Here is a 12566-nt window from a genome sequence, read left to right as displayed (position 1 = left end):
ACAGGCTGGGATGGTGGTTCAGTGGCAGAGTGCTTCCCACTCTGGGTTCGATCCTCAGCATCTCATAAAAAATAAATAAAAAATAAATAAAGATATTGTGTCCATGTATAACTAAAAAAAAATATTTAAAAAAAAACTAAATTGCTACCCTCAATTTTTCTGGAAAGAATAGAATGGATATTTCTCCCAGGAAATTGAAGAGCAAGAGGAAGATACTAGGAAGAGAACAAACAATTGCTCTGGAGTCCAGTGAGATTGTACCCCATGTTGAAAGAATTTGTTCACATCCTAGCAGAACCCATTTCTTAACCTTTAAATACTCTTGGAAAACAGGAGACCAGTCAAAATATGGGGAAAGATAATATCTACAGATTATTTTAAAAAGTGATTTTAAGGAACTCCACACAAGGAAACTTGAGGATGATCTGCTGCAAAGTTCTGGCTTTGATTATTAAAAAGATGAATATGTGAACCATCATGGCTTTGATGACAACAGTCTAGAAGTGTGGTGGGAAAATGGGGCACTGTGATACCTAACTTGGTTTAGTAAAGGAACAGAAGTTTTCTGTGGAAGGCGATGCCTGAGCTGAGTGGGAGAATATTGTGGACAAGTCATTTGGCCAAATAAAAATTTTAAAAAAGAAAACCTAGGCCTGCTCGTGGATTCGGAGAGGGAACTGGTGGCTACATGAAGAAAGACATTGACTAATTAACACAGTTCAATGTTTGATCCTGTTTTGGTCAACATTTTTACCTAGTGTTGAATGAAGCTATGCTTACTAAAACCACAAACTCACTAATACAGGGAACCCTTCTTCCCATTCCTTAAGATGCTGGCGAAAGAACTTCTTCACAGGGTGAGAGTTGAGCATTGAGCATTCAGGAGCTTTGGTTGATCTAAATAAAAATAGCTATGTATTTCCCATGGAGTACCTAGTTTTACAGGTAACACAGACAATTGACTCTGGATTCTTTTAACTATGGGATGCTTTTAGTCATTCAAAAATGCAACAGCTTTTTTTTTTTTTTAAGAGGTTACCTGTAACTCCCCACTGTGTTCATACATGTGGCTCCATTCTGGCAGCTCAGGGGTGTTCCTGAATAAATCGCACATTCGTTAACATCAGCTGAGCAAAGAGGACCCTGCAGTTATATAAAGAAGAAAGTCAGGTGTCATGGGTCACAGAGGCATCTGGGGGCTCATTTTCATATGGTATGTGTAAGGATTTACATATGGACAGTAAATAAGTCCTTAGTTAAGCCAAATACAAAAATACTAATATTAGGGGAGGGGAGGGGGGGATAGTTGAGGATAGGAAAGGTAGCAGAATACAACAATTACTAATAGGGCATTATGTAAAATTGTGGATGTGTATCTGACGTGATTCTGCAATCTGCATTTGGGGTAAAATTGGGAGTTCATAACCCACTTCAATCTAATGTATGAAATATGATATGTCAAGAGCTTTGTAATGTTGTGAACAACCAATAAAAAAAAGAAAAAAAAATACTAATATTGACCATCAGTTATCCTTCCTCTAGAATTCATATTTGACCTAATTGAACCAAACAGCTCTTCATAAGAATACAGCAGTCACACATGGGCTGAGGATGTGGCTCAAGCAGTAATGCGCTCGCCTGGCATGCGCGGGCCACTGGGTTCAATTCTCAGCACCACATAAAAATAAAATAAAGATGTTGTGTCCACCGAAATCTAAAAAATAAATATTAAAAAATTCTCTCTCTCTCTTAAAAAAAATACAGCAGTCACACAAAGAGATTTATCAAGATGAATTTTCATTTTACAATAGCCCCATGCCTGGGAATATTTACTTAATGTAATGTTAGGAACATTTTGCAAGAAAACTAATTATGTCAAGAGTCATTTTACTTTCCAAAGCTGAACAATTTAAATTAATGCTAATTTTTTTCAAGGCTGAATAAATGTTGGTGAGGATGTGAGGAAAAAGGTTCACTCATACATTGCTGGTGGGACTACAAATTGTTGCAACCATTATGGAAGGCAGTATAGATTCCTCAGAAAACTTGGAATGGAGCCACGATTTGACCCAGTTCTCTCACTCCTTGGTTTATACCTAAAGGATTTAAAATCAGTATACTACAGTGATGTAGCCACATCAATGTTTATAGCAGATCAATCCACAATAGCTAAGTTATAGAACCAACCAAAGTTCCCTTCAACAGATGCATGGATAAAGAAAATGTGGTACATAATACAACGGAATATTACTCGGCCATAAAGAAGAATGGCATTATGGCCTTTGTCAGTAAATGGATGGAACTGGAGAATATTATGCTAAGTGAAATAAGCCAATCCCAAAAAACCAAAGGCCGAATGTTCTCTCTGATGTGCAGATGCTAACACACAATAATGGGACGGGGACTAGAAGTTCATTGGATTAGACAAAGGAGAATGTAGGGTAGGGCAGGAGGATGGTAACAGAAAAGACAGTAGAATGAATCTGATATAACTTTCCCATGTTCATATAAGAATATGTGAACAGTGAAACTCCACATTATATAAAAACACAAGAAAGGGATCCTAATTAGAATAAGTTATGCTCCATTTCTGTATATGTTAAAATACACTCTCATGTTTATCTAAAAAGAACAAATTAAAAAATATAAAAAATAAACTAAAAAATTAATGCTAACAGAAATATCACGGCCTTCAGTGTAATTATCCAAGCAAGTGAACTCCTCCTTAGGTTGGCTTGGCATTCACTGGGTTACATAATCCTACTTGCCATCCTCTGGCATACACGGTAAAATTCACTCTGATCCAGGAGTCACAGAATCCTAAAGACTTCAGATGGAGAATTAAATATGTCTGAATGAGTCCATAAAAAAAAAACCCACAGATGCTGACTCATCAGGTCTTTTAATCAAAGGCAAGTGACTCACCTCCCACTGTGAGGGACAGATGCAATAAAAGGAATCGTGCAGATTGAGGCAGGTTCCACCGTTTTGGCAGGGATGGCTGCTGCAAAAGTTTTTGTCCACTGTCTGGAAAAAAAAGAGAGGTCAGTCAGTGAGCTCATGACACTGCAGTTCCCAGGACCAAGGGCAGGTCTCAGTGCAGGTGTGAAAAATTTCCTTTTATTATCTGTGGGGTCTCCTCCATTTCCAATCAATTACTCCAGTCCTTTGGCAGATCGATTCTCTTAGGAAAACCTAAGAGGTGCTTGCTATTATCAGTTGTGTTCCGATTCCTTAACTCTTTATGTGCTTTTAACCAGAAGGAAGAAGGTCCTTACTCTATTCTCCGGAAAAGAATTGTTCATGGGTCAGTGGACCAGAGCCAATGATTCTGATTGCTAAGAAAAAATAAATGGAAATCTCCCATTCTTTGCCGTGTTATTCTTATCTTTAGTACCTCCAGATAAGCCTTTGAAATCTGATCCCTTTTTACTGCCATCCCCTCCTCCCATGGGTTAAAATGACTGAACTCATTTCACTCCAAGCCCCTTTGTTTGCCATGTGGCCCGCTGAGATCCACCCCCCACCTTGTGCTCACCTGACTGGCTTTCAATTGAGTGGCAAACAGACCTACCTTTGTCTACACAACCTGGGCATTCTAAACTAATGTCAGCTCCCAGTTTCAATCTTATAAGATTTTTAATGTCTTTAGGGACAGAGACACCTTTTTGGAGGGGACAAAGGATAATGCAACAAATCTATTTTTATTAACTTTATCGATAGTTGATTTCTCTACATAAATAGGGGCGAAGTATGCATTACATTTAGGTATATATACAGTGACGCACAGAAAAAAAAAATCAAGTTCATTTCCTTTGTTTACAGATGAAATAGAGAGCCAGAGGACAGTTTTGTGGCCCAGTACCATTTAGTGCAAAGCCTATTCTCTCTCCACCCTTGTCATAAATCAGGAGACCATACATGTGCGTTGGAGGGAGTTCTCTCTGTGGACTCTGTTCTCTTTCATTATTCTATTTGTCTTCATGCCAGTACCATAATGAGCTGTGTCCATCAAAAGGCACTATGAAGAATGTTCACCAGGAGCTCATTAGAAGTTCTTCTGCTGTACAAAAGCAACACTGTCTGGGGATTTGAAATTCCAAAACTCATGGGGCCCAGCAGGAAATGAAGGTTAGTGTTCAGAAGGAAGACAATAGGGAGTGGTAGGGATTGTGGTGGCCGGAGAGCCTTTGCCCTGACCAAAGGCTGAAAGGCATTTCCGTTCAGAAAGCACTAAAAACTCTTCAGGAGGGATGAGGAGAGAGAGGACACCCTGTGTTCACTGGGACCATGTTCTCCAGTTCTTGACCTTTGGTAGAAACAGTGAAGCATTGTAGAAGGCTAAAAACTCTAGTGCTGGGTTTTGTTCTATAGCACAAGTCCTTACTAATTTTCATTTACTCAACCACTTAAACTGATGAAGGAAGCCTCAGGGTGCAACCCATTGTCAAAGTGGGGAAAACCAATATATATAGATATATAAACTTGCTAACAAACTTCAAGCACAGAAAGTAGAGAACAACACCCTACAGAGAGTCTTCATCTAGAATCCCACAAAACAACAAATATGGGGAGAGTCTACATTTCTCTAGATAAAAGGTTATGGTTTCCATAAAAGTCTTTAAAGAGTCCAGCTACTCAAAAAAAAAAAAAAAATGGTAAGAAGCTTGGAAGTACATAGTCGGCTTGTAAGCATTTGGTTATAGAACATCTGTGGTACGAAATGGTTCAAATTTAGTCACCAGCAAATGGAGTTTCAAGGGAATCTGAAATATTGTGACACACCCCAGACTTTGGAACTTCATGTTAGAAAGCATGTTTCACTTTTCAAAACAGAGTCCTCAATGCCAGAATCAGCAAGTTGGGAGATCGATAGCTGATCAAGCAGAGCACATTTCAACCTACTGTCAAAGAGTTAAATTAAAGGTGCCATTGTGAGAAGGGATCCACGCGGGCTGTGAACTGGGAGGCGCAAAACCTCACACGCCCAGTGACCCTGGCCTGGACACTGCATCTCTCTTAGACTCAGGGTCCTTGTCTGCATCCTGGGAAGCAGAAGCTGGGATGAGAAGTAAGTTATGGGAAAAGCACATCTTTGATATCAATCATCTATCTACCCTTAAAATAAGGATATCAACTCTGTCGATGGTTCTTGTGTATTTTTCAGTGAAAGATATAAGGTATCTAGTCATTACGAGCCTTACCTGTTGGAAACTTTGAAATTTTCTCTCGAGAGCCACAAGCTGGTAGTGGGGAAGAAAAAACATCAGTCAGCTGGTTCCAAGGTATTTCACACAGCCTTGTACCCTGCGACATATTTTCCTAATGCACTCTGCCAGGGAGGGACTTTGTTCCCACTTTCATTCACTTTTCCGTCCTCATACTTCTCCCTTCTAGTCTTCCCTTGCATCTTATTCCCTTTCGTCACATGTCTTTCTTTCTTCCTTCCTTCCTAGGTTGTTGGGGTTTTGTTTCGTTGTTTATTTTGGTATGGGGATTGAACCTAGGAGTGCTACCACTGAGCTCTTTTTTATATTGTGTTTAGAGACAGGGCCTCACTAACTTGCTGAGGCTGGCTTTGAACTCACGATCCTCCTGCCTCAGCCTCCTGAGCCGCTGGGATTACAGGCCTGGGCCACCATGCCCAGCTCCTTCCTAGATCTTTTTAAAAGAAGTATATCCTACTGATAAGCTGTATCTCGTTGCTTCTCTGGACACTCTATTGAAACTCTCATAACAGCCATGAGCCCCTTCACCAATAAGAAGGTCATCTCAGAACTTGAATAATGTCCGCATGTGCAACATATTGTTGCCCTCATATTTCCAACATTCTGTCCACGAACACCTCTATGTCCTCCATTAGAGTTATGCAAGTTCAACAAAAAAGTCCATAATGACAGTGATAAAAAGAGAAGATGGTATGTCCCCTGCAAAATGAATTACTTACAAAGTTGAATTAAGGAGAACTTATTTACTCTTAAGATGTGGATGTCAGACTTACCGTAGAATTAAGCTGATGGATTTGATTAGATACATTTTGGGGCAGGTCAACTGCACTCTTTTTTAAAACTACAATATCATCTTTGTTTTTCTCAATCTATTTTTAAAAGAAAAAGGAGAAGAAGGATGCTGGTAAAAAAAAAATATGTACATCTTAGAAGACTCTAATAAAAAACTTGAGTTATATTCTGTTTTAAGCACTATGATCCTACCTATTAAAATACTAAAATAATGCTGTGAACAATAAACTTTAGAACAAAATAGCCATGGCATAATTCCACTCACCCTTTTTCATAACACTATATTAATGTATTTTCTGTTTGCATATTTCCCATAATTGTTTAGGGTGCTTATGAAGAAAGTTGGCTTAGAACCAGACTGTTCAAGTTTTAAATCTTGATTCAGCCATTTATTATGTGTCTTTGAGCAAATTATTTAACAGTTCTAGGGTACATTTAGCTCCATTATAAATGTGATAATAATAAACCCATTTCACAGGGTAGCTGTGAGGGTCAAATGAGATCATGGATATCAGGTAGTATGCAAACAGATGACCTATAATATGCTCCAAACAATGCTAGCTCTTACATTATAGCAGATATGCAAGCATAGTGTAATAAATATTGACACTGAAAACATTCAATAAGGCATGAGAATAATTGTCCAATACAGTTCTTTGGTAAAAGTAAACTTGCCACATCAACACCTTTCCCTGGTTACCCTCCCCTTCACCTCCCTTACAGAGGAATTCAAATACTACCCTCCGTATTATTTCTGGACTAGGGTACATTTTTCTGTACCATGAGCCACCTCTGTTAGCATTACTCCCCCTACCCACCATTAACTCTAGGTCACTGTCCTTTATAAGAACTCATCTTAGTGCCAATCATGTTCTCTGGGCTAAAGAGTCAAGGTACAGATTAAAACAGAGCTGTTGGACTAAGTCACTATATATTGATATGCAAAATGACCTCAATAGGTGTGCAGTATATTTATTACCTGATGCAAACATTCGCTGAGGTCTTCATCATTTAATTTAATTTTTCCCAGGGGTCCAGTTCTAAATTCAATGTTTTGGGCAGACGATGTAAGAAACACTAAATTTCCCCTCTCTGAGGCTATGCGAGGCCTATGTAAGACAACCAGAGACTGTATCAGTCATTAGCACATACAATTTTGAAATCTAAACAATTTCTCACTGAGTAACTACAGACAAGATGGTGTACATCTGGGCTCTAGTCATCTGCCACTTTTTTATCTGTGAATTTCCCGGAGATACCTCCTAGTAACCATGTAGTAGGCTTATGGAAAAATAAATAATTTATACATAAGAAGGTAATTCCATGTATCCGTCCAAATAATTTTCCCTGTTGGCTTTTTACCATCACTGTTTTCCTCAAGCAAAATTACACTATTGCTCATCTGGCTGCTTGTGAAAAGTGGTAAGGAACTTCCCTACTCCATCAACAAAAATAACTCCTGTTTACTTACTGTTGGAGGTTATCAATACTTCTTTTTCCTGGCTGCTGCTCAAGTCCACCAGCTTCACCATCTAATTTAGCAATTGCCAATAGAATAATCAAACTCCAAAGTGGTGAGGACATGTTCCTCACCAGCCTCCTCGGTGGCCAGGTAAGAGGGAGGCCTCTCCAACCCCTGAGTCTGAAAGTGTGTATACCAGCAAACCGGGCAGGTGTACTTTGACCAATGGATGATCCTGTAACTTTTCAGTCTTGTCTTCTTTATCCAAGAAGCTTATGTTATTTTTTTTTCTCACTCAGGAATGTAAATGATCTTAGTTCTCCCAGTACTCTTCAACTTGGGAGAGGTCAAAATCTACCTTAAGTGATGCACAACTTAATCATTATTTTTTGACCTTTGAAACTGTCACAAATCACTTTAGAAACATTCACTAGAACAATTCTTGCTTAGAAAACACCTTCCAACAGGTGATGCTGGAAGAACTAAATATTCACATGGAAAAATGTTGGACCCTTACCTTGTACCATATGCAAAAATTAACACAAAGCAATTCAAAGACCTAAATCTAAGAGCTCTTAGAAGAAAACTCTTAGAAGAAAACATAGGGAGAAACCTTCATGACCTTGGATTTAGCACTGATTTCTTGGGACTGATACCAAAACTCAGGCAACAATATCAATAACAAAAAAGCACAGGTTACAGAAAGTTAAATGTTTTACATCAATTTAAAACCTCTGTGCATTAAAGGACACTACCAACAGTGTTAAAGTAACTCACGGAATTGAAAAATATATTTGTTAATCTTATATATGATGAGGGGTTAATATCCAGAATACAGAAAGAATTCCCACAACTCAAAAATAACAGAAAATAACAAGTATGGGAGAAATTGAAAACTTTGTACATTTCTGATAGGAATGTAAAAAGGTACAATTGCTATCGAAAACAATACAGAGTTTGTCTATTCCTCCCATGCTCTCCCTCCCTACCCCACTATGAATCAGTTCCTTATATCAGAGAAAACATTCGGCATTCGTTTTTTGGGATTGCCTAACTTCACTTGGCATTATCTTCTCCAACTCTGGGCAGGGGGTTAGCAATGATGGTGGAGTATGATGGACATCATTATCTAAAGCACATGTTGGAAGACACGAATTGGTGTGAATATACTTTATGTACAACCAGCGATATGAAAAATTGTGCTCTATATGTGTAATATGAACTGTAATGCATTTCGCTGTCATTTATTTAAAAAATCAACAAAAAAGAAAACAGTACAGAAGTTCCCTTCAGAATTAAACATATAATTAACGTATGAGCCAGCAATATTTCATGTTTGTATATATAACTAAAAGAATTGAAAGCCAGGACTTAAAACAGATATCTGTATGCCAATGTTTATAGCAGCATTATTTATAACAGCCAAAAGTTGGAAGTAACTGAAGTGTCCATCAACAGATGAATGGATTTAAAAACGGCATACATAGAATGTAATATTTTTTGGCCTTAAAAAGGGAGTGAGATTTTGACACATGGTACAACATGGATGGATCTTGAAGATACTGAGCTAAGTGAAATGTGAGTCACTAATGGAAAAACACTGCATATGATTTCACTCATGCAAGGTGGCTAGAGTAGTCAAATTCACAGAGACAAAAAGAACAGTGGTTTCCAAGGGTGGGAGCCGGGACAGGGAGTCATTATTCAATGTGTACCCTTTCATTTGGGAAAGATGGAAAACATTCTGGAGATGAGTGGCAACAATGGTTGCACAAAGTGTAATTCCTGTCACTGAATTGCAAACGTAAAATGAGTAAAAGTGTAAATTTTATGTTATACATATTTTATAATATTTTTTAAAAAATTTAAAGTATAATTAAGAAAATGGAACAGGAACTGCTTGCTATAAAAATCATCTTAAAAAAAGAATGATTTTCCATCTAGATTCCTTAATGTCAAAAATTCAGAAAAATAATCTGAAAAAATTTGAAAGGTCATCTCAATTTTTTGATAGCATCTATATAAAATTTCTTAAATAAGCCAGTGAAATTTGATATTATGGAGAAATGCAACAATGTTCTACACCTACTATACATCACAACAAAAACAAACCGAAAAATAGATTTCAAGTTGATATTTACCTGACCTACTACTGAGATCACTTGAGAGATTCTGTTGTATTTAGGAAATTGGGGCTGGGTTATGGCTCCGTGGTTGAGCACTTGCCTAGCATGTGTGAGCCACTGGGTTCGATTCTCTGCACCAAATATAAATAAAATTAATAAAATAAAGGTACATCAATGTCTAAAAAAATTTTTTTAAAAGAAAAAAATAGATGAATAGATGGAGCCAGGCACAATGGCACACACCTGTAATCCCAGCGGCTTTGAAGGCTGAGGCAGGCGGATCATGAGTTCATAGCCAGCCTCAGCAATTTAGTGAGGCCCTCAGCAACTCAGCAACATCCTGTCTCTAAATAAAATATTATAAAGGCTTGGTGGTTAAGTGGCTCAGTGGTTAAGCGCCCCTGGGTTCAATTTCTATTTACCAAGAAAGAAAGGAAGAAAGAAAGAACAAAAGGAAGGAAGGAAGGAAGGAAGGAAGGAAGGAAGGAAGGAAGGAAGGAAGGAAGGAGGGAGGGAGGGAGGGAGGGAGGGAGGGAGGGAGGGAGGGAAGAAGAAAAAGAAAATAAATAGATGGAGTACAATAAATGGCATTTTAGGTTGAATACATTGTTTTAATGTTACCTTAATACAAGTTTCCATTCTCCCTCTAAACTTTGTACTCTGTAGTAAGACTACATCATGCAATTTAGAAGATCAGATAGGACTAAAAGTTCTAGAACCTAAGACCAAAAAAAAAAGCAGGAAGATTTCAGAGTTAGGGTTTTGATTCAAACTCCCAATATTCTTGAGCAGCGATTAGAAAAATGTGGAAGTGGAGCTGCAAGAATTTTGTAAGGAAAACAAAAGGATGTTTTAAAAAGAAGAAAAATTCATTGGAGTGGTAGAATTAAGGGAGAATTAGATTTGTTTCATGATCTTGACATAATGAGGTAATTTAACCCCATCTCATGATTTTGAGTTTTTGCAGTGTGCTAGGCCACTGTACTCTAATTTACACAAATTATATAATTTGATCCTTAACAACAGATGAAGAAATGATTTTATTAGAAGAAATGTATCATTTCATAGTGTATTTATCATCAAATTCTATCAAATTTATTCAAATTTAATTGTATTTGATTCTACTGAGTCCATATTTTCAGAACACCTAATTTGTGCCAGACTCTGGTATACATTAGGATCCATTGGCTAATTAAAAGCAACAACAACAAACAGATCCTTGACCTCAAGGAGCTGGAATTCTGGGGCAAGGAAATACCCAGAAAAGAAAAAGTAAAGAAATAAATGAGCAGGGAAGCCTCTAAGAAGTTGATATAAAGTTATGGGAGAAAGGACATCCCTCACTGTGTGACCAGGACAGCTTCTCTGAAGTGGCAGAATTTAGGGTATAAACATAAACATTGACACCGACTTTCCAAGATCTGTGGGGACCCCTATGGTGGCTTCAGGAATCTCTCCGTTTCCCACCCCAGTAAGACTTACAGACTGGCTGTGGAATCTACGACTACCTTCCACATTGGGTTTGACTCTCTTTCAGCTAGATGATCCATTTGAAGGCATGGATCTCTGATGTCTGCCATGGATTCTGTCCTGGGACTATAGAACCCACTTGGAAATAATGGAAATGTTCTACATTGTGATTTGTGAAATCAGCTGTATATGCACTACAACTTTCCTTGGGCACACGGACTATGATAAGAAAGACAAAACGGCATCTGAAGAACTACTCTACAAAAGCTCTCCTCTAAGAAAAATCTTTTGGTGAGATTTTTATATTGCTGTTATATTGGTAAATATTCATGAAGTTATGTAGGCTCTTTGAGGACAAAAATGATCAGGAACATAGCATCCAATGATGTGTGATACTCAAACATTGATGCTTTTTTTAAAATTTTGTAAGCCTGCCAGATTTCTCCTACATAAACTTTTGTATCTGGCTTTTCACTCAATATAATGCTTTCACAATTCATCTATCCTGTAGTGCTTATCATTAATTGTTTGCTTTTTATTACCACATAGCTTTTTGTTGTATTTCATTTCCTCAATTGACTTGAGTTGTTTCCAGCTTAGGACTATTATAAATAAAACTGCTACAAAGATTTTTGACCAGGTCTTTGTGTGAATGCATCTTTTCATTTCTTTGGGATAAACACTGAAGGTCAGATTGCTGAAACTTATGGTAAATATATCTTTAAATTTGTTTGAAACTATCAAACAAATTTCTAAAAAATTTCCCCACATTATGTATGACTTTCAGTTGCTCCACATTCTCTCCATCATTTTGATATTTTATTTTTAGCCATTTCAATGGGTGAGCAGAGGTATGTCATTGTGATTTTAATTTGTATTTCTCTAATGATTAAAGATGTTGGGCATGTTTTTATATATATTTGTCATTTGTATATCTTTTCTTGGTGAGCTGTCCATTCAAATACTTTGCCTCGTTTTAAAATTTGAGTTAGTATCTTTTTATTTAAGATGAGTTCACATAACTTAAATTTGAGTCTTTTCAGACTAACCTGTGGCATGTCATTTAGTTTGCTTACAAGTATTTTTCAAGGACAAAAACACTAGTTACTGAGTGATTCTACATTCTTTGATTCCATATGGAAATATAGAAAAGCCAAAACTACATTAATAAGAAACAGATTGAGAGTGGTCCAAGACCAGGAATGGGAAAAAATTGACTGGAACGAGGCATGAGGGAATGTTTGAAGGTGATGGAAGTATTCTGTTTTGACTGCGGTGGCGGTTGTATAAACGTATACATGCACATGCCAAAACTAATAAAATTATACTCTTAAAATACATAACCTTAGATGAGTATAAAACATGATTCAATAAAACTGATTGGAATGATTTATGTATTTATAAATACCTCCATACTCAAAGATGATATAAAATACTAATGTTGGTATTAAATTAAATGCCAAGTAAAGCTGTCTAATAGCTTTTACA

General features: G+C 37.3%; 1 protein-coding gene across 1 annotated transcript in view; it reads right to left on the bottom strand.

Moving 5' to 3' along the window:
• Window positions 1-7681, bottom strand: part of Cubn (cubilin) — a 268053-nt gene extending 260372 nt beyond the window's left edge. Inside the window, exons 1-6 of the mRNA XM_078023361.1 lie at window positions 7492-7681; window positions 7000-7129; window positions 6002-6097; window positions 5205-5243; window positions 2926-3027; window positions 1040-1143 (exon numbers count right to left, since the gene is read on the bottom strand). Of these exons, the coding sequence (XP_077879487.1) occupies window positions 1040-1143; window positions 2926-3027; window positions 5205-5243; window positions 6002-6097; window positions 7000-7129; window positions 7492-7604 (584 nt within the window). The 5' untranslated portion in view covers window positions 7605-7681. The remainder of the gene's footprint in view (window positions 1-1039; window positions 1144-2925; window positions 3028-5204; window positions 5244-6001; window positions 6098-6999; window positions 7130-7491) is intronic.
• Between the last annotated feature and the right edge of the window lie 4885 nt (window positions 7682-12566).

Source organism: Ictidomys tridecemlineatus, chromosome 10, assembly GCF_052094955.1.
Source record: "Ictidomys tridecemlineatus isolate mIctTri1 chromosome 10, mIctTri1.hap1, whole genome shotgun sequence".
In the NCBI taxonomy this organism is placed as follows: domain Eukaryota; kingdom Metazoa; phylum Chordata; class Mammalia; order Rodentia; family Sciuridae; genus Ictidomys; species Ictidomys tridecemlineatus.
The sequence above is the reverse complement of the archived record's forward strand: the minus strand, read 5'-3'. Positions and strand labels throughout refer to the sequence as shown.